We start from the raw sequence: 21,964 nt of genomic DNA, 5'->3' as shown, positions 1-21,964 counted from the left end.
AGGCGATGGTATTTTGTCTGGCGGTGCAGAGGGATTGTTTATAGCCCAGAGAGTGTTAGCATGCTAGCTGGCGAGGGAACATTTCATTTGTCTCACACAGGAAAAGAGCAACATCAGCCTGCATTTATCAAACTGTTGCGAGTGAAATTTTTTAGAGATTGTAGTTTTTGATTAAAGAAAATAAGTTTAAAGCTGCACTAATCAACATTTTTATACCATCAATGCATCAAAAGACTATGTATAGTGTGAAAGAATAACACACTGACTCTGCAGTTTTCAGATTTTCAGCTTCATCGAGACAATAGACAGAGATGCAGTCACTCCACTAAGTGGCCCCGTGGCAAAACTGAGTTGCGGGTCCCTAGGTGTTGACACCAGGCCCCTCGACAAAACCGGGCCTTGAGATTAGATGATACTTAATGTCGCACCCACTTTAAGAACCTTTTAATTTGAGTTCATTTTATTGTTCATTAGCAGTACATATTCAAATGTCAACAATCTGTTTGACACATAGTGAAGTTTTGGCTTTTTGGGGGCCACTGAAGGTTGGGGCCCCTCTACCATGTTGGTAATCCAGCCTCGCTTCTGAGACATGTTTTGGAATGACTGTACAATGTAGATAATATGTTATCTGAAGCAATATGTATAATTCAGAATTCAGCTTTTTCTCACCATGTGTTAATTACTAGTGGAGATATTAAAGATTCCCCACAAATGAATTAATTTAACAAATTAATAGCACACAGGCTTTAAAAGAATAATAATCAGAGAAAATGTAAGAATGTTTAACAGAATGAACAGGCAGATATAGATGTAATCCTTGTGTCTTATTGGCTATTCCAGCGCCGAGTATAGTACATGTGATTAATCATGTGTTCTTGAAAGCTGCTCTTTAAGGTTACTCCTATACTTTCCATGAAGTCTCTTGATAAATGTGTCCTATTCTTCACTTTTAGTGAAGAAATGATTCACTCTTAAGTGAGCTCTCCAAGCATTATCAGAAGTTATCAGAACTTTGATTGTTTTGACCCTCGTATCAGATATATTTTCTATCTATTTGCGGTCTTGAACCTTTTTATTCATTTCCAGCGCTGTGACTGAGCTTGACCCAGATCATGTTTGCTAGAAAGCCTCGCTTCTCCAAATAGTTTGTTTTTCTTCCTCCTTGAGGTCTATGAAATGGTTTATGGTTGTAGGATTGGCAGAGGTTTGCATTGCGTAACACAATTGCGGTTGCAGGGTTTGTGGAGATTTTTTTTTTGGGGGTGGTCTGTGAGCATTACTCACTGGTGCTTTGTGAGATGAAAGAATCAGGGGAGATTGACAGCTCGGCTTTTTTTTTCCCGTCTTTCATTGTCTCATCAGCATACTGTCTCCTGCAGTGAGGAAAACTAATTATGTCTTCAACCCCCTGCTTCACCCCCTCCCCTTTTATTCAGATCATCACACTTGGAAATCATAATGAGTTTGTGGCAGACCACTTTGGCTTTGGAGAAAGGAAGAGAAAAAAATTCAGAAAGTCCATTTGCCTCCACTCAAACAGGCCGCTGGCAATTACGGACAACCTTTTAACCCTGGAAAGCTGTCGCCTCAAATTCTTTCAGGGCCTGACCGAGACTTAGTTTAGTCCTGCACACCTGCTAGCTTCCTCAGCTGTATTTCTTGTGCTTTAAACCAGCGCTGTACCAAAACCTTTTTGTTATCAAAGCACAGGGTGTGTATGACAGCCATCTGGTAGACTGCTTTTAACTATTTGGTATAAAACAACAGTAAAAAGATTATGGCAGCCGAGGATCCGAAAGGACGTTGGTATTCGCCGTGGAGCAGATGGGCTTCACATCTGGACTAGAGGAAGTTAGTGAGGGCACAAGCGATGCTGTGACAAGGTAACACGGCCAAGAGCTCATCTCAAAGCTTCCCAGTCCCTTTGTATCAGACAATCTCCTTCACCCATCCATGCTCTCTGCTTATTCTGCTGCATCCTTGGACAGCCAGGACAAAAGAGGTAGTGGGAAGTATTTTGGTCTAACTGAGACAACATGATTCCTGCTGGCAGAAAATAGTCGCCTGTTTAACCTTGTGATTTCAGAGATTTCAGAGATGACAGAATGCAAGAGCACAACACAGTTTAGTTGGAAATAGATCAATTAGAAAAAAGAGAAATCCAGAGAAACAACTTACAGGCAGGTGGATGTAGATAAGAAGTGTCCAATCCTTGGACAACAAGTTTTTTGGTGCACTCTCTTTGCCTTAACCTGCTTTTGGTACTTTTACTTCATTTAATGCATTCTTATTAAGGGTGTAACGGTATGTACCTCAGTTTTGGGATCACAGTTCAGTACAATTTCAGTATAGCGGGGAGAAAAAAAAGGTGGACAATAACATTTACTTTTATTTTGAAAAATGTAGACATCCAACAATGGCTGACTGTCCAAAACAGTTTAGTTGTGCTGCAGTGGAAAAGGAAAACAACCTTTCTGTTTCTTGCAAGGAGTCAGGACACCTGCTGACAGCTGTGTTATGATGATTTATGGTCTAACTGTGTATAAAGTAGTTAAAACTAGCTTCACCTCCAGCAGCTAGACAGTAACATGCTGCTCTAACACTGATGCTTCACTATTAATAATCTAATGATGTCATATAGGATAATATATAATGTATGGAAAAATTTAAAGCCATGTGAAAAGTCCACGTAACTGAGAATTGCAACTGCCTTATTTGAGCTGGATGTGTTATTTTCACTATTTATTTTGACACTCTTTACACTCTCTGGAACCAAGCAGCTGGCGTCTATGCGTGTTGTCAAGCAGTGAGGCTGAAGAGAGCTCTTCTTCTGTGAAAACTGTGTGGTGAAATGTATTCTCTAAAGAAAGATTACATCTAAATGAAAGTTGGAAGAGCTTGTATCCTTAGAGACCAAGCTAATTAAATTTGTAAATTCCCCCCCAAATCATCTCCCTATCACGCTGGTGGCTCGCCATCGAACGCTGCCAAAAAGTATGTCACAATGTGTTAAAACCAGTATACTTTGGCAGTAGATATCTAGATGAGAAATGAAATTAAAGGCGTGCAGAGACCCCCGTGTTTTTTGTAAAAACACTCCTCTATATAGTGGCCAGGAAGAGAGATAATCACTTATTAATGTCATGACGTTATTTGATTTTGTCTACTATTCAAAATTAAATTACATCTCGCTTGCAAGATTCGGCGACTTAATGCATTGACTGGATGTATTTCAGCTGTATGGGCTTTTTAATCTGACATATTACAGATAACATCCTCTGCTTTCTGGCTGAAATTAAATCGCGGTTGATATCACAAGATGAATTTAGCCCGGAAGTCCAAAGTGTGCACAGCATCTGACAGCCGCTGGAAACAAGTACATACTGTAAAGTCCCCACACACTGAAAGCATGGTGTGTTGGAGGAGGGGAAGACTAACTCCCCCAGACTGCCAACATGGTTTTTGTTATTTTGTCACCTCAACCTAACTGAAGGTAGCCCGCTTTAAATTGTGTGAACATGCCTGACATTTGCATCAGAATAACTTACTGCTCTCCAATTAACTGGTGACAAAGTGGATTGGAGATACGCTAAGTAAACACACTGGACGTCTGACACAAAGAGGCAAAAAGCTGCTGTCTGTCATTGTTCAAGGGGTAATTGGGATGAGGTTTGGGAGAAGCTCAGCACCCTGAAAAGCAAATTCTCGTCCGGGCCCTCCTGCTAAGTCTTAAGCCTCGTCTCCCTCGCCGCCTATCAGACACAAATCACCAATTACAGTAATGGCAAATCCTGCGGCCAATACACAAAGGCTGACAATGATGTGACACCTTGCCAGCCTTAATCAGGATGTTGGGCTTCATTTCTCAATTTGCGAGTCTACTGTCACTGGCGTTGTTATGCAATTTTAAGCTGCTTTTACCCAATTTCAAATGGTGCTGTTATCCTTTTTGGACTTTGTTAGGAGAGAAACCGTCTGTAAGTGGGTTTAGTCTGTGTACATTCACAGCCATTAACTCAGATTTATATTTCTTGTATGAAAACCTTGACGTTTTTGTGTCACATCTTTTGAAAACTCCTGAGTCTGTTTTTTCTACTTTTGTCAGATGAAAAACTAAGAGCTGCCACAATATTCTTTGCCTTAAGTTTTTTGAGGGTTGATGTAAACTTGAGAAAAGTTGATATGAGGTGAGGTTGGTAGGCTCAGTGTTTCATGTTAATAAAAAAAAAAAAACACCATAGTCTGTGTTACAATTGAACTATAATGTGGTTAAAGCTACTGGTAGCTGATATTTTGTAGCACTTGTCAACATTTATCTATATGTTTGCATGTTTTTTCATGTCACTCATAGCTTTTATGCTTGTCAGGGTGTTTTTTGACCTATTGTTAATGTCAAAAACACTCCATCAAAGGCCCTGTCATGCTAGCATGTTACACATATTTGCATAATTCTTTTGTGTTAAGTTCATCTATGGTGAACTTTAACACACAAAGGTTTTGAGAGTTGAGCCTTGAAGGAATGGAGAGCAGCAGAGTCCAAAACAGAGAAAGCTATCTTTAACTTTCAGCTAGCTTAACTGCCAGTTAGCAAAGCAGCTAGCTTGGAGAGCTATTTTGGCTGGTGAGTGCAAGCATGTTCCTTGCTGGCTAGTCTGTTAGTGGTTAGCTCGCCAGCTGTGGTACTGTAGTTCATCAACTGTAACCAGTCACTATGTCACTAAGCTTGTAGCACTACCTGTGTCAGATGTGCAGATGATCCTTGATGTGCAACTTTCTGCTGTGACCAGGTCTAAACACTAATTTTATGCTATTGCTGAATTCCATACATATACCAGAATGACTTTCTGATATCATACTTTGGAATCCAGGACACAACTAGAAAACCCTCTTTTCATTTCACAGAAGAAACTAAACTTTGTTCAATGTTGTTTAAACAGACATATCACACATAAGCAGATAGAACTTTCAGTACTTGACAGTGCGACACATTTCGAGCAATACCAAAAAAAGTACTGGGGTTTGATATCCAGCTCTAATTAACACCAGTATAAATTAAAATCTTTCAGCAGCTTGTTAATACAGGCTGAGGCAAGTTGACACCTCTGCAGTCCGATAGGAGTAAAATCCTAAACCTCCTTCCATCATATCAGCAGGGGACAACACTGCCTGGCTGATATATGACTTTTAGCACAAGGCCAGGCTCAGCCTGATATACTGACAAACCAGCATACTGTATGAGTGTGTATGTGTGTGTGTTTGTGCTCCACACTGCTGGTGGTCCTCTTCTAGTGGGGAATCTGCATCACAAACAGCCAGCACCCCCTCTCACCCCCTGCTGCTGCTTTCTGAGCCTGAATCCACACAGCTCTGCTAGGCTGCAGCGCAGCACAGAGCGACTGCCTATATAGATACGAATGGTCCCACCAACTATTCTAGAGTTTAATAGTGAAGGATTAAGGCAATTCAGACAGATTTACAAAGGCAGCTTTTTTAATTGTCCCTGTGTGACTAATGGCAGTTGGGTTAGGCCGGGTGTTTTAGGAGACAACACAATGTGTTTGAGGCATTGACTGCTGATTATTTCCATGTGGAGGCTGAGAATGTATGTGACCAGAGCATGGCATTTGCAGCAGGGGAAGATTAAGAAATAGGTTTTTTTTTATATTTCTTCTCCGTACAGAACCACTTTGACAGCTTCTCTTTGTGCTGTACCTGCTTCTTTTTCCTCTTAAAGAAAATAGAAATAGATTCCCAGCTAAAGAAAAAAGCAGTTAAGTACAGATTGAGCTTTTTTTTTTTTTTTTTTTTACTTTTAGTCTGGCCAATCTCCAAACTTTAATCAGTCTGCCGACTTCAAGGAGGTCCAGTACTTTCCACAGGCGTCTTTCTTACCCAGTACGGAATGCGATTCATCTCCTCAGCCTGCAGTTTTATTTGAACGTTCCCTGCTTCTGTCGTTTTAAGCGGCTCTCCATAAGCTCACCACAAAGCCATGGAACAGCCAAAATGAGAAAACATTACACAGCTAATAGAGCTGTTACAAAAACTACCTTTCTGGATTGCCTAATGCCACAAGGTGCCACCTTGAGCGCACTGGATGTATTATGTTGCTCAGCTTATGCTAGTGTTTTGAAGTCCTCTGTTCTCTGGCCGTTATTCTCTCTCCAGCTTCACTGATGATCTCTGACATCTCATTAGACCGTCTGTTATCCGTATTACCCACACTAAAGCAAAGTGATCACGGTGGATATTGTTAACTAAATTTCTGTAACCAGCCAAAGAAGAAAAAGAGTCATTATCAAGTCCAATATATAGTTGGCAGCAAAACAGAGACACTTTGCTCGAAGGAGAAAGTATGAGCTATGAGATTGTTTCCCAAGATACATTTTCAAGGCTAATTATCTCGCAATAATGACATCATTATAATGATAGTGAGCCGGGGCTCAGACTGCTAAAGAATGAAGCTTTGTTCATGCAGCACTCACACATATTTCCCTCAACGCGCAGGTTGGGTTTTGGGTTTTTTTTTTACACGGATAACAAATAATTTCACACACAATAAGTAAAACATTCAAAGCTGCAGGTGTTTTTAAAAGAAGCTCAGATTTATGCATCCAAACAAAAGCTTTCAATGAAAACACCAGCTTCAGATACAGTCCTATAATCAAACCGGGATGTCCCATACATAGATGATTGAATTCTATGAGGAAATATTGTTTTGTTTTTTTGTCACATTTGTCCCTCAAGATGAGTAAGTTATTTCCTACATTTCCCAGACTTTGACAGCCCACAGAGAGCCGGTGTGAACTTGCCGCTGTCAACTGTGGGTTTAATGCACAGGTGGAGAGAGCAACAGCGAGAGAAAAAAGTCGAGTCGAGAGAAAGTGAAAGTCACGACCCTGACGGAAATAGTCTTGTGGCTGCAAGGGATTGTGCTTCAGTGGCTGGAGAAAGCGGTACCTCTATTTCTTCTGCGGGTGTGATTTCTCCCTGTATGATCATTGAACATCGGCGTGAAACGGCCGCTCTTACTTTTTAGAGCATGAAGCATTTCCGTTTATTGTTATTGTTGTACTTTTTCAGTCAGTTTTTCTTTGGAATATGTACCATGTAGGGGTGTTTGATATGACATTATGTGCTGTGAGACGTTGTAAATATATCTACTGGACTGCTTTATGCAGTATGGGGATTTTTTTTATATGATTTTGCATCAATGTGATGAGCTACGTTGATTTGGAAGGTATTTAAATGAACTGGATTTGCCAAAAAAGATTGTATCAACAGGAAAATAATCAGGAACAATGGATTCATCATTCAAGTGAAACAAAAAAAAATCTGCACACTGCACAGATAGATCCCAGTAAATTGAATTTGACAGAGCAACATTTGGATAGATCTTTATCTTCATTGTCAAAAACTGTCATTTTTAAAAAATTTATTTATTAATTTTGCCCTCAAAGTGTTATTTGATCCATTTTGGAACATTGCATTGTATGTCAGTGGTGCGATCTCCCTAACAAGTTTGCAGTTGATCAAGATACCAAGAAACAACTGACCTCTGGCTTCTGGAGCCCCGAGGTTAAGTAACTCTTCCACCCGCTTTAAAGATACATCTCTGAAAGCTGTTTTCATTTTTTTTTAATTTCAACACTGCAAAGGCTATATAGGGCGGATTATCCCTTTAACTCAGAGCAAGCACAGCGGCAAACAGCTGCATCTCCCACCTCAGCGAGCCCTCCTGCTTGCTCTCTGTCCTCGGTCAAAGGTCATATTTGGTGGGAGTCCCTCGCAAAGCGCTGGCATCGGTTATTATCCTCTTCCTCCAGAACAGAATAGGAAAAGAGGATTTAGGTCCTGCTTTCTCTGGACACGCTGTTTATCTAGCAGGTGTTACAGCATTACCGGGCGTCTCGCCACGCAGTGAATCTGACTGTGCCCGGTGATTACGGCCAGTCACTTACCCCTGGAAACCAGCGGTGGTTGTTGGAGGGTGGGGCAAAGGGGGGGGGGGCGTAGGTGGGACAAAGGACACTGGACGTGCCTTTGTAGGGCAGTGGTGGGAGCCAGGGGCTGATCTGTGCCGAGTTCAGCCGGGCAAACCTGAGAGCTGGCTTTGTCTCTTACAAGCAGCCGATCACTCAGCACGGTTTCGGTTGAAAACAGTTCGGAGGGGTAGAAGGCAGGCGATGCTGTTGTGAGCCTGGGAATAATCAGCTCTTGTTAGACTCTGTTGCTTTTTAGCACCGCAAAACAGCTTTTACATGACACATGATAATAAATCATAGTTATGAATTTGATCTAAACAGATTGTTACACGCAGCGAGTTGTGACAAACCAACTCTGAAATTGTTTCAAAAGCATGTGATACTTTTTTTTTTTTTTTTTTTTTAAAGAATCCCGCAATATCCATAAGTCTCACAGAGACGGAGTCACCGCTCGTCTCTCTCTCCGTCATTAATCATAATCAGTTAGCTGCTTCCATAAGTTAACAGAACATAAAAAAGAAAAGATGTGGCTCAGGAGGTCAATCATTTAAAGGATCAACACTCTCTACGCAGTGATACACATGAGTTATCACCGCTGTAAAGTATTCCTCAAGGACACGCCTGGTGTGTGTGTGTGTGTTTTCGTCGAGCGTGAGGTGACACACCCAGTCGTGAGCGTGCCGTCTGGTTCCCTTCACGTCCTGTCATTCGCTTTTTTTTTTGTCTAAGCATAAAGAAGACATCAAGTGAGCTCATAGCAGACAGATGAGTGATAGAAGAGCTCACCACGAATGACAGACACAAAAAAGCCAATCCCCAAAACTACAGTCAGCCACTAAGTAGGCTTTTGTGCAATCTTTTTTTTTTTTCTCTCTCTCTCTCTCTCACACACATGCCGTCTGGCTGGAGGCCTGTCTGGAGTGTCTGGCCCGGGGGTTACTCATCATGAGCGCGGCTGCCAGCATCAGGCCATCCCCTTGATTACAGGGCTGCTGCTGAGCCGGCTGGGCGTTCCAGTCTTATCCTTTATCACCAGGTGCATTTACTCTGGCTATGCACTGCTCAATTTCCTGCAGATGCACTCAAACCGAGTGTGCAGTCAAATGAGTTCTATAATCCCCCCCCCCCCCCATAAGGTCATTATCACCGTCCAGTTTCTGTTTTCTCTGGCAGAATTAGGTATTGTCAGACGGAGCTTAGAAGGAGGCATTTATTGGATCAGTGTGGGATTTATTTATTTATTTATTTAAAAGTCAAAGCGTATACCTCAGAACCGCCAGCGTGAATGTGACCTAAGCATTAATACCTTCAGCATGAGGTACTTTTTTTTTAAAACAGAGAAGTCAGAATCACAAGGGCATCAGGAGTCACTGCTTCATTACTCTCCCAGTTTGCCATCTTTTAAAATTTTCCCTCTTTTATTTCCCCTTAAGTTGCTTTAAGGTTGCTGAAATCCTCTTATTTCACACCATGTGACAGTATCATACTGTATCTATATTGTAGCAGCGTGTTCCAACCCTTCACTGAGGCTGTGTGATGTTTACTCAAAGTGAAATATTCACACAAGACACAAGACTCCATGTTTTGATGCCTGCATCCATGGCCGGATTAACCTGCTACATGGCAAAAATAAACTGAGATCCCCCCGTCCACAAGTTCCCAGAGTCCAAGATGACATATTTATACTGCTTGTTTTATCCAAACAGCAATCCAAAACACAAATATAATCAGTTTACTATAAAAAGATCCAGCAAATATTCACATTTCTTTGACATTTTTGCTTAGAAAATGACTGAGGATCAATCATTTTTTAAGATTGTTGCTAATTAATTCTATGGTGGTCAACTAAAAGATTAATTGAATAATTGTTTCAGCTCTAAATAAATTGCATTTTTTTCTAGGAATACTACTTGGCTCCTTTGCTGTTGTGTTAAATTATTTTGAAATTTATTTGTGAATATGCAACATTTTAACACAATATGAAGGTCTTACAATGAGATTAGACACATAGTGAACTCAGGGCTTTTGGGGCGACTGGGGTACAGTTGTTAATCTAGATCTTGGTCTTGATGTTGGTGGTTCAGGGCAGCGCTACTTCTTCTTCCTCTTATGTCCGATTGAGGGCAGACTGGATGCCACAGTGACTCACTATCACCTCTTGAGGTACAAAGTGGCATTACGAGACAGGACGGGCTGGGGCTAGCTGGTTAGCATGCTAACTTCAGTAGATATCTCTGCAACAAAATACACAGATGTCTTTGACATAATGCCAAAACTGTTATTCCTTCACATTCTGTTGATTATTTTTGTTAATTTTTGAATGTTTTCAATTCAAATTCTGGCCAAATCTTACATAGTGCACCTTTAAGCCATGACTAGGGTTTTTTTTTTTTTTGCTGTTTTTGTCTCCAACTAGTTTATTTTCAGTTTGAAGATGAAGGCGATCCCCCTAGAACGAGGTATGTTTGCACTCTTGCAGATCTGTCCCGCTTGCTGTGCGGCAGATTGTTTTCTGTCCTCTTGCAAAATGAAATATCAAAACATCAGCCTAATGCGTAAAAATAACCAAACTTGGAATGTGTGGCTGTCACTTCATCCGGGCCGCGTACTGAACTTGTTGACAGATTCAAGGTGCTCAGCAAACCCGACTACAGCACCGAGGGAGCACATTCTGCACCTTACACAACTGTCCACAGCCATATGAGCGGGGTCATTTTGAGTGCTTGTTGGACTAGTTTCAGACTGATCTGATTTAACTGTATGGTGTCTGGGAGAGCTGCAGGCCTGGCCTCGATCTGTTGGCAATCAGCAGAGTGTGTTGGAGCAGTCTGCTCTGAGCAAAATTACAGAGGCGGCTAGAGAGGCCCTGGATATGATTTCCCTGGGATGGAGTCTGTCCAAGACTGTGATTAAAGAGCATATGAGTGCTGATTAATATGATCATCTTCCTGATGACAGAGGTATTTCTATAATAAATGGATGTTTATGATGCCAGCCCTCAGCGATCATATGTCCCCCCCCCCCCCATTCTGCAGAATGGTGGCGGTGGGTTTAATTTGAAATTTTAATATTTCTCCAGCCGTATGCCAAACATTAAATTTATTCGCTGATAATAAGAGAAGAAGAGCGGTGTTAGGAGCAGCTGCCTCTGTGTGAAGCCACAGATAAGTGTGACTATAGGGGTTGAAACCTCAAAATAATAGCAGCGCCTAAGGATTGTGACCCAATGTGCCATCGGTCTGCAGCGCAGCGCGTTTTTTGTGAATTATCTCACTTATCAATCCCCATAGAGCTCAGATGTCCAATCAGGGTTTCTGATTGGAGCGCAGGGGCCTCGGGGTGCGCTTTGACATTTAAGGGAAGCAAAGAGGTGGAAGGCCGTTTGGCTGCTTAGCAGCTCCTGTAAATATCCACAGTCACCGCGCTGGGCTCTCGCCATAATCGGCTCTGTGCCTTTTCACTCCACAGTCTTTGTTTTATTAAGATAAACGATAAAGCCACTGTGTATGCAAACGCATATCTCTGCTTAGCTTGGTCATGTATTTGAAAAGACATGCCTTGCAGCTGCTTGTAGCAGAAAGGTCAGTGAGGCAGCGGATAAGCAAAGCCAAGCGTGTTTATATTATAACAAGTACCAGTGCTTTCATTTCTCATCTGGCCTGCGCCTGTTTGTTTCACAGTGTATTCTCTCTGACAGTCCATGTGCTGAGCCTGAGTTAGATAGCATCATTATAACACAGCTCACTAGCAAAAAGGGATTTGGACAAGCATGGCATATTTTTATGACTTCGTCAGGCTGTCTGGGCAATGAATTCTGTAGATCTCAATTCTGCAATTAAGAATGAGGATATCAGGCTATACATCATGCAGCCAGGCAGCTCTCGGGGATTTACTCTGATTAAGTGGGGGTCCGATGGAAAGCGGTCCGTGGACAAAACCCAAGGTTTATTTACAAACTCACAGAGCTTTTCCTCTGTTTTTGACCCTGTCATTTATTTCCAGCGACCTCCCTGAAACAAGTCTACATCTCAAAGCGTTTAGCTCCATCACCCCACACCACCTCACATTACATTACATCCAGTACACACATGCTGGCCTGCTGTGCTTTGTCACTATAATTATGAGTGCCAGAAGAAGTCAACAAATGGTCTTATTTGTCAGCCAGGGACATTCATTATAAACAACCGGGCCCTGTGTTGCTTAGGTGAACGGTAAAGGATTTTAAATCAAGAGGCTCAGTTTTATGTCTGCGGTAAATACAAGGTTTTGGCACGATCAAGCTGCACTACACATTTAGTTTATGCTCCATGTCATTGTTCTTTGAGTCATATTGCTGTTTCCCATCTGTCCAGCTAATCATTACGACCTTCTAAAACATGACCTGGTTTCTGTGAGACAGAGGAGGAAATTACAACTCACACCTGGCATTATTAAAATGCATCTCAACTAGGGCTGCACCGTATATCGTTTCAGCATCAACAATGCAATGTGCGTATGTGCAATGATGAGGACGCGTGATGTCAAGGAAGGCAAATGAACTCAAACACGTCATGCTACATCTTTTTTGCTGCTTGATACAAAAGGAAAACTTGCAAAATTCTCATTCATGAGTTCCATTAGTCCAATTTAAGGGTTTTTGGATACATGGAGTTTGATCAGTTCCTAATCTGCTATATTATGATGTGTATTGATATTATGGTTATTGGCTGATATTAACTCATCACAGATATATTAGCATTGGCATGTGCAGTGTGTTGGTCAATTAGAAGAAACTGCAGTAGAGAAATACCAAAGATAATATCACATTACACAGGTTTGTCCAATGACAAGTTTATTTTACAACTGTAAAACCTTCTGTCCAGCAAATATTTGGTTGCAATCCTTCAAAAAACTAATTTACCAACATTTCTTAATCAAAAACGTTTGTATATGTAAGTTGTTTATTTGAAATGATTCAAATTCATGTCAACCAATATCGGTATTGGATCTTTTAAATGATCAAATATCAATATCCGTGTTGGCAGCGTTTAGTAACGCTTGGGCTCTAATTGTGGTATCACATTTTATACATGACGCTGGAGTATTTTATGTTTCCTACTGAATTGGGACATTGAATTGAGTGAAAATGACTTTAAACTGGTATTAAAAATATGGCTCTCAACCTTCTATCTTGTCAATGTGTTTTGGGCACACCAGTATGTAGCCATGTCCATTTGAGACAGGATCACCCCAAGATGCATTTTAGTGCCCAATGTGAACAGGGCCATCATTTCACCATTACTGGTATATGATTATGTAAATTTAGACTATGGCACAATGGAGTGGAGACTCTATTCTTGCCCCACATGAGGGGAAAATAACTATGGCTATTGCAACCCCAATTCTAGCTGACTTGAAGAAATCAGGGAGTGTGCTAAGAGCCCGCTGATGATAGGCTGCCAGCCCTGCTCCCTAATTTGGACACTGACACGGGAAAGCTGAGTGCTTCTTCAATAAACGGGGTCCCTGCTGGCTTAACAATTATGTAACAAAGCTGACCAATGATTTCTGCATCTGTTACACCACTGAATGGCATTTTGATATTTTTATGAGAGCGCTCTGTGTGGGACAGCACTGCAGGTTAAAATGAGCTCCCTGTCAGGAGGCATTGAAGGGGCAATCATGCACAGTGCGCCTTATGTGTGCATGTCAGTGTAGCATGAATGCAATTTCCCCCACTGACCTTCCACTGTGATTCTGATTCCTGGCTTCACAGTAGCGCACAGGGCTATACTTAAGCTGTTAGGTGTGGGTGATGCACTCAGCAAAAAAAAAAAAACATTTACTTGCTTGAGCGCAGGGAGGATTCAAGGAGGGATTCTATTAACTGAAGAAATTCTCATTGACATCTAATGCGCCTTTGATAAGCACAGCTCAGACCTCAGACTGTTGACTGTTACACTTAAGAAAAGCTCTGAGGCAAAGAGAATTGGATTTGATACCTCTCTGTTGATCCAGAGAATTGATGTGAATATATGATGGTGGGGTCCTTGAACTGGGAAATAATGAGGAGAAATTTGATGGCTGTGTTGAGCTGTCAGCGGTGGAAAGCATCAGATATGTATTAATAATCATCCCGTCACCTCTGGAGCTGTCAGCCCTATAGAACATGAAAGACCCCGCCTAGGTCTCCTTCAAATCAGGCCTAGCTAATTGCTTTCAAACGGAGCCGCCTTTGACCTCCCCCGCATGGTCACTAAAGGTGTCCCTGCCTCGACCGGCATTGTTATGCAGCCGGCACTCCGTCCTCTGCCAGGCTCTTTAAAACTCTATTTTTCAAACACACTTGGTTCAAGGGTATTTCATGCACCTCTCACCGAAGTGTTGGTGGTGAATAGGAATCATCGGGTTATCAAAACATTTCAGAAATTATACTGTTAGCCTTTGATGGGAGGACACGCTGCAGCTTTGGCCACAATGTCCACCCAATATCTTCATGATCTTTCTAATGGAGAGCTTGTAAAGGAATGAGATTGATCAGAGTGATTCATAAAAACATCTACAAGGGTGTAGGTTTGGTTTGAAAAGTGGGAGGATACAATTGTTTTATGGGTTCATCAGAATTTTAGCAGAGTTTGCAAGCTGTAAAACCAGAACAATGAGCTGAAAGAGGCTAAAAGCTTTGTAGAACTGAGGGGAACTGCAGAGTCACTGATTCATCATAGTGGGTTCATCACTGTGAGCGGCACCTTTAGCATTGCACGTAGTCATTTGATGACAAAAGTATGATTGTGTCTTTGGATGAGGCATTGTAATTCTTTGAAACACTGCGGGATGTCCACAGTTAAAGCCCTGATCCCCTCGCAAAAGGAAAAGTGCTACTGACTGGATCAGCCCTCCCCTTTTCTGCCTGTTTAGGTCTAAGCAGAGGTGACACAGCACTGAGCAGCAGTTGCTGGTGAAACACATTTCCGTGCAGAGCCTCAGAGCCACGGGCAAGACACTGGCTCTGTAGCCCAAGAGCAAGAAACTTGTCACACCAGTTTTGACAGTTCCCCTCACATTTATCAGAGCCTGGGTCTATTATTGTCCTCCATCCTTTTACTTTCTGACTCACTGAGCACGCTCCGAGAGTGCACACGGAAACTAAACGGAATTCTGTTTTTAATTCAAGTACGCTCAAGTTGCGTTTGCCCACCGAGTGGACGAATGGCCTCCAGAGCTAAGCTGCAAGTTAGTTTCAGTCTGGCCAGCTCTGCAGCCAGACAGGTGGAGAGTAGCTTGGGGGCAGATAACATCCTCCCACGCACACACTCTCTCTCTGCTGGGTTCACACGGGCAAGCAAACACCCACACACCCACACACAAACATACACAGGCATTCCAGCTGTAAAAACCAGCTGGGGTCGCATGAAATTTGGTGAAACGAGCACTTAATCTCAAAATGCAAATTGCATCCTCCATGCAGGAAGAGACAAACTACGAAAGGATTACACAGAGAAGAGAAGACGAGGAGCAGGCAACAGTTTGACACTGAAACAGAGTAGTAGAAAGAGAGGTTATGGAGGTCAGAGGCGGGGCGGATCGTTCAGATACGTTTTCTTTTGAATCCAGTGAACCACGTGCAATTCTCAACTCAAGCAGACAATGTTTCTGAGCGAGTGAAGTCTCTATTTTGATTCATAAGCAAGATTTAACCAAACTGCCTAGCCATGACCTTAAAAGGGAATTCCACCAGGTGTGCACATAAAACTCAGTTTACTAGTGATGAGGAATACTCCTCTGCCTGAGAAAACAGTTGTATGTGTCCCGTGGCTCCGCAGGAACCTTGTCAAGTCTGAGAAAAATATACCTTATGATTTTTCAGGGTTATCGTGCTTTGACTTGGAGATGTAATATTTTGAACGGAAAGCCTGCAAAACAAATTGGATATTTACCAGGCAGGCAAGGTCTAATAAAAAGATGGTATTGAATGCATTATGGGAAATGTAGGATGTAGTTGTTTTGGGGCTTGCTCCATACCAAGGACCAATAGTACAGATATTTCAGAATATCTGAAAGACTGGAAAGATAGTTCTAGAAGTTTAATACCCTTGATCATAATACTACAGAGTTGCATCATGGGAAGTGTAGGACACTGCTTACTCCATGATTTCATGTATCTCAAGATATCTAAAAGACCAACTCTGGCCCCCAGGCTGGTGGTTTAAACCCCTGGTCAAACAAAAGGCACTGAGCTGCATCATGGGAAGTGTAGGATCCAGGGTTTTGGGGCTTGCCCCTTACTAGGGACTAATAATCATGATATCTCAAATAATATTGGAATATCTAAAAGCTGGATAGCAGCCTCCAGGCCAGGAGTTTTCACCCCCTGCTCTAACGGAAGACACAACCAAGTTGCATCATGGGACATGGAGCATTTGGAGCTTTCCCCTAAAATATCTGTGTCTCCCAAGTTGCAAGCATTTTAACAGCAGTCACTTTTTGCTCCGTTATGGGAGTCACAACATCAAGTAGAAGTAATCTTTATTATGTCATACCTCGTTAGAGACCGTACCGTCGTCAGTCCTTTGTTTTACAGGCTGCTGGAGATGATGGGTTAAAAAGGCTTCAGTCTAATAACCAGACTCCCCTGAAATGTAAATATTCAACGCTGCCGTGATGAAAGGGGAAACTGAATAAACCTACAGTATGTTAATGACATCAATAGCTGTTAACTACTCCAAAAGTCTGCACAGTTTCTTTGTCAAACACATTTCATTTCCGCTGTTTGATATTATAAGGTAGACATGCTCTAAATGTGTTTATGTGCCCATATTGGACCCAGAGGATTCTTTTCTTTTTATTATTTTTTTCCAAGGAGACATTGTATCTCCTGTTTAAATTAAAAACCTGTTAAAAACCTTTCAAACACTGTTAAACCGCAGCGATCTCGCGTGCGCTTCGACACAGATGGAGCCGCGGGCATTAAGATACACGAGCACATCTTGAAAACAGCAGTAATTAATATATGAGTTTATAGCATTGGTACGGTCCATGAGGCAAGCATGGAGGCAGAGAAAGGCGCTTATGTAATGAACTACCTCCGCTCCGCTGTTCGCCTCAGTCGAAATCAGCTCGGCTGAATGAAAGAAGAGGATATTAAAAACACACTGTCTAATATATTCATAAGATATTCAAATGCAGAGCACGGTGGCGGCTGGCTTCTGGATCAGTTAGCTTTACAGGAGAAGGTGTTCAGGGTCACTAACACATTTTCTAATATTTCAAAATGAATGCACAAATGCCTTCCCAAACACTCTCTTTAAGAGCAGCATAACAATTATACAATTTTCCGCCGTGCTAAGCCCCACAGGTATGTTAAAAGTCTGAGAGTGGCTGACTGGTTCTGGTCTCCATGATATCAAGTCAGTCATTAACGGCTGTCACACAGTGCCGCCTGAGCGATCCGCGGGGGAGACAGACAGAGCCAGAGGAGCAGATTTTTTTTTTCTTAGAATTAACGCTCAACTCCGGTCTTCATTCAAGCCCCGAGAAATGGAGAGTGACTGCTTTTTTCCGTTCTGAAAATCACCTTCCTGGAATGATCACCTTTTAGCCTGTGGAACACGGCTGTCTGTTCACTGATCTCATGATCTCTGTGGAAACACACAGGGCCTCGGCTCTCTCTTGTCACCCGTGGCGGGGTAAGGGAGTGATGGAAGGGGGCGGGGCTGGGCTGAGTCATTGCTACTACAGCTGTGGGCCAAAGCGGGGTAAATGGGGCAGATCTGGTGTCTGAGCCTGTGTCACACTCTGGAGGGAGAAGAAGAAGCTGTGTGGGAAAGTAGCTCATCATATTGCGCACCGGCTCTGTGACTCAGGCAGTATCGCTGCTGCTGCTGCTGCTGCTTAAAAACCACATATCCCTGACGAGTATGTGGTTTTAGGAGTGAGGAGTGCTTCCTCTCTCAGCAAGAGCCGTCATTTTTTTTAATTAGAGCAGGGCTGACAAAACTCTTAAGTACATACAGTATATGACATTTCAAACTTTTATTTCAGTAGACACAAAAAGACCAAGCACAAAAGCACAAAAAGCACAAAAGACCAGAAATAAGTTGACTACTTAGCAACAGAAACCAATCTATGTTCTGAGTGTTGTTGTAGCTCGCCCCGTACCAGAGACTAGAAGTCAAGATATCTCAAATATCTCTGAATATTTTTCAGGGTGGATCTGGCTCAGAGCGTAGCAGTTTGACACCTTTCCTGAGACCAAATACACTACTGAGTTGCATCATGGGAAGTGTAGGATCCCACATGTTTGGGGATCTTGACCCATACCAAGATCTGAAGGTCACAATATCAGAAATATCTCTGTATTCAAAAGGCTGCATCTGGCTTCTGGGTTGGTAGTTAGAGACCCCTGCCCCCCTGGTCTACCCAAAGACACTATTGAGTTGCATTATGGGAAGTGAAGGATCTGGTGTTTTTGGAGCTTGTGCCATACCACGGACAAAAAAGTCATGATTTCTCTGCCTCTATAACCAGTCTACAGTATGTTTTATCTACAAAAAGAACCAATACAGATTAAATCAAAAGAGTTATTTTAGATCTGGATTGTATCATTAACGGTGCTGCAGTAAATCAATGTGTTTGTTTTTCTACTTCTTTCTTAAAAACAGCATGTGGGCCCTTTTTCTATGTAGTTTGTACATTGATTGATTTGAAAATCCCAAAGCATCTCACAGAGACAACACAAGAAATAAAGCATGTATTTTAAAGTGAAAGCTGTATAACCTTCAGCAGTATGCAGCTGAATCACAATCCAGTCACCATTTAAGTTGAGACAAACAGAGCTGTCTCATGACGCCATGAACAACTGAAAAGTTCATTAGAAGAATTTTATTTTGTGATGTATTTAGTCACAAAATAATTATTATTTCCCCAGTTCAGGTCATAAGCATAGACCATTGGACCTATAAGAAACTATATATATTTTTGTCAGAGTCCAGGAGTTTCTAACAGTGTAAATATATATCCTGAAGTAGTGTCTCTCAGTGCACATACAGGGTAGCATAAGACATCCTGAGGGGATGAAAGCAAATGTCAGATTAAAGCAGTAAACACAGACAAGAAGCATCATTTAGTGCCCATAAACCCGAACCAGAATTAGGAGCGGGAATAGAAAGGTCCATATTTCAAGGACACCGTCTGGATGAGGGGCAGAGAAAGCAGCCAAATTGGATGAAGTTAAGCCGCACTAACTGCTTGTTGTGACTCGAGAGAGAAAACTCAATCGTCCCTTTGACCGGCAGACTGCGCTGAAAAAGGATACATTGTTCTATGTTTTGGGTGGATTATGAGGGGACATGTCACAACAGCAGGTTTTTTGACAAGGTCTTGGGTGTCCGCTGTCGTGCGCATTACTTGTCAGGAATGCCGATGAGGCCTAATGAGGTTTTAATCCAGCCGGAGTCATTAGTGGCAGGTCATTTTAAAACAATCTGGGGTCAGGCTGCATTAAGGCTGCAGAGGTCTGCTCTCAACGGGTCACTGAGCATGGTACAGACACTTCAGCACTCCAGAAGCTTCAGCTAGTCCAGGGGAAAGGATTTTGTCTCTTGTTGGTTGTTGTTCAGTAGTAAAAACATACATCTCTGTCACTTGACACTTGTTGAGGCTATATAATTTAAAGGTTTTGGAACATACGACTCTGCCAAATGGCACGTAAGCTTGTTGTTCAGTTTCATCCTTTGTAAACGGCTGAAAACGAGATGATCAACCCGAGTTTCTATCAATACAACACCATTCACATCTTCTTCCTAGGTGTAAATTCCTCATTCAGAAGCTTTCCTTCGGTTTGAAAGCTCTTTGCTGATCTGTGAAAGACCCAGGAAAGGAATCAAAGTACACCTCCTGACAAGTGGCTTTTACCTCGGAGTTAAAGTCGTTCCCAAGACGGCTTTTTCAAACTTGCTAAGACGTGTTAATTAATATGTTATGTCCCAAGAGCGGCATGAGTCATCAAAATTTCACAGTTTGTTTACAGAAAGGATTTTGGGGATGTTTAGAGTGCAGATTTGCAGTAAGCATATATTTTCCTGAGCATCATCTCCTTGGGGTGAGGTTTAGTAATCCAAAAAGCTTACCCTTTTTCCTCGCTGAGTCTTTAAGAAAAGTGCTATAAATGATGATGATTATAATTAAGATGATGATAATGATGTAAAAGGTAATGGAAGTAGCACTAGAAGCAGCAGACGCAGCTGCAGAAAGTTGTTTTTTTTTTTTTTTTGAAGTCCAAAAGTGCAACAGGAGTGTTTCAGTCGGTTTCTAATACAGAAACTTGTTTTGAAGAACAATCTCAAAATTTATATCATGTGCAGTTTGAGGTGCATTTCACTTCTTTGTGAATTTGCTTTGTGAATTAAACGCCATCTTTTTGTCTCATTTGCACAAGTTTAGCCACTGCAAAAGCTGCACAATCCTTTTGTGGATTTAGCCCTAAGTGTAATGTGTAATGTGTCTGCAGTTCCTCCAGTTCTACACAGCATTTTAGTATTTGCATGTAACTGTATGTAGATGTAATAGCAATAGTTACAGGAGTAGTTGAAGCAGCACTGCTAGTAGTTGTAGTAATATCATTACAGCATTAGCATTAGCCGTGTTATCATTAGTAGTAAAATCAGAAGTGTTAGCAGTGGAGGTGTGAATGGCAACAGGAGCAGTAGTTGACCAGTGACGACTTCAGCTTCTTCTACACAAGGTTAAGTTCAGCACCATGGTTTACCTTTGGGTATTGGCGGATAAAAAAAATATAAGTCTGTGTGTGTGTGCACTGTTTAGCAAATCTAAATGTGGTAGCACTTAATCCAGGCAGCCAGACACTTAAAATGAGTCATGCACAGAGCCAGAGATAATTGTTGTGCATAAGACTGGTGTCAGAAGGTTACAGGTACACCCCTCTCCCTCTAAGAGGCTTTCTGAATAGCTCTGTCATCAGGGAGAGTAAAGTGCCTGCTTGTTCCACTGGAAATGTTGGAAATAATTGAACTGAATTGTCATTCATAATCTACACGATGCAGCTTTTCCACTGGCTGGTGGGAACGCTGGGATCTTCCACTGTTTGCACTGTAATTGAAATTTTGATCATGAGGTGTAAACATTTAGAAGCGCCCCCGTGAATATTCATCAGCTCGCGAGGGGCCGCTGAGTGTCGGCGGAGGAGTCGCCGCAGTTGATTTGCGGCTTTGGAGTATGCATGCGTGCGTGCGTGCGGAGAGGATTCGCCCTCCACTTATTGACACGTTCTTGTCCAAACAGCTCCGTCCCAGGTCAGCGAGGTCATCAAGGAGAAAGTGCAGCAGCGCAGCATCCAGCTCTCCTGGCAGGAGCCCCATCAACCCAACGGCGTCATCACAGAATATGAAATCAAGTACTACGAAAAAGTGAGTTTGCAAGTAGATTTGTTTTTCTTTGTCTCTTTTATGAAACCCCCTTCGCCTTTCCGTCTCTCAGCTCGGCATTCACTTTTGTCAGCTCTTCAGTTTTTGTATTCTATCCGCATTCTGCTGTGAGTAGAATTCACAAGATTCTGCGAGTACCTTCTTTGTCTCATAATTGCAATAATGAATGAGATGCTCATAAGATTTTAATCAGGCTGTAGTCCTTCACAGCCGCCCCCACACACATGTTAGCACACACACAATCCATGGCTGCTGCACTGCCAGAATTAGCAATCTGTTACTGTTATCTCCTTTCCCCCCTTTTCCACATAGACTATGCCGCTGCTTCCCTGTGTTTCAAGTCTGAACACATCAGCTTTTTTACAGCGAGGTTTAATGGAGCGAATTTAACCCAGCAAATCAAAGGCAAGAGTAGCAGAGCTCTGATGCCAGTCCTGCTGGCCACAGCCTCTCTCTCACACACACACACTGACGAATCAGTCTCCTGTGTCACGTACTGTGGCTGTGGTCTGCCCAGCTGTAAAAGTGGAAAATTGGAAACAACGACTACACCCC

At 42.2% G+C, this 21,964-nt stretch overlaps 1 protein-coding gene and 1 long non-coding RNA gene across 8 annotated transcripts in view; one reads left to right on the top strand and one right to left on the bottom strand.

Annotated features, from left to right (window-relative positions):
• The window catches only part of epha7 (eph receptor A7), a 90,814-nt gene that overhangs the window by 44,600 nt on the left and 24,250 nt on the right, over positions 1–21,964 (top strand). For all 7 annotated transcript variants that reach the window (XM_044376763.1, XM_044376762.1, XM_044376765.1 and 4 more), the window contains exon 6: positions 21,267–21,391. In XM_044376763.1, coding sequence (XP_044232698.1) covers positions 21,267–21,391 — 125 coding nt within the window. The remainder of the gene's footprint in view (positions 1–21,266; positions 21,392–21,964) is intronic.
• The window catches only part of LOC122999665, a 76,746-nt gene that overhangs the window by 32,633 nt on the left and 22,149 nt on the right, over positions 1–21,964 (bottom strand). The gene's annotated exons all lie outside the window — the stretch shown is intronic.

Source organism: Thunnus albacares, chromosome 16 (genome assembly GCF_914725855.1).
Source record: "Thunnus albacares chromosome 16, fThuAlb1.1, whole genome shotgun sequence".
Classification (NCBI taxonomy): domain Eukaryota; kingdom Metazoa; phylum Chordata; class Actinopteri; order Scombriformes; family Scombridae; genus Thunnus; species Thunnus albacares.
This window is presented reverse-complemented; position numbering and strand designations above follow the sequence as displayed.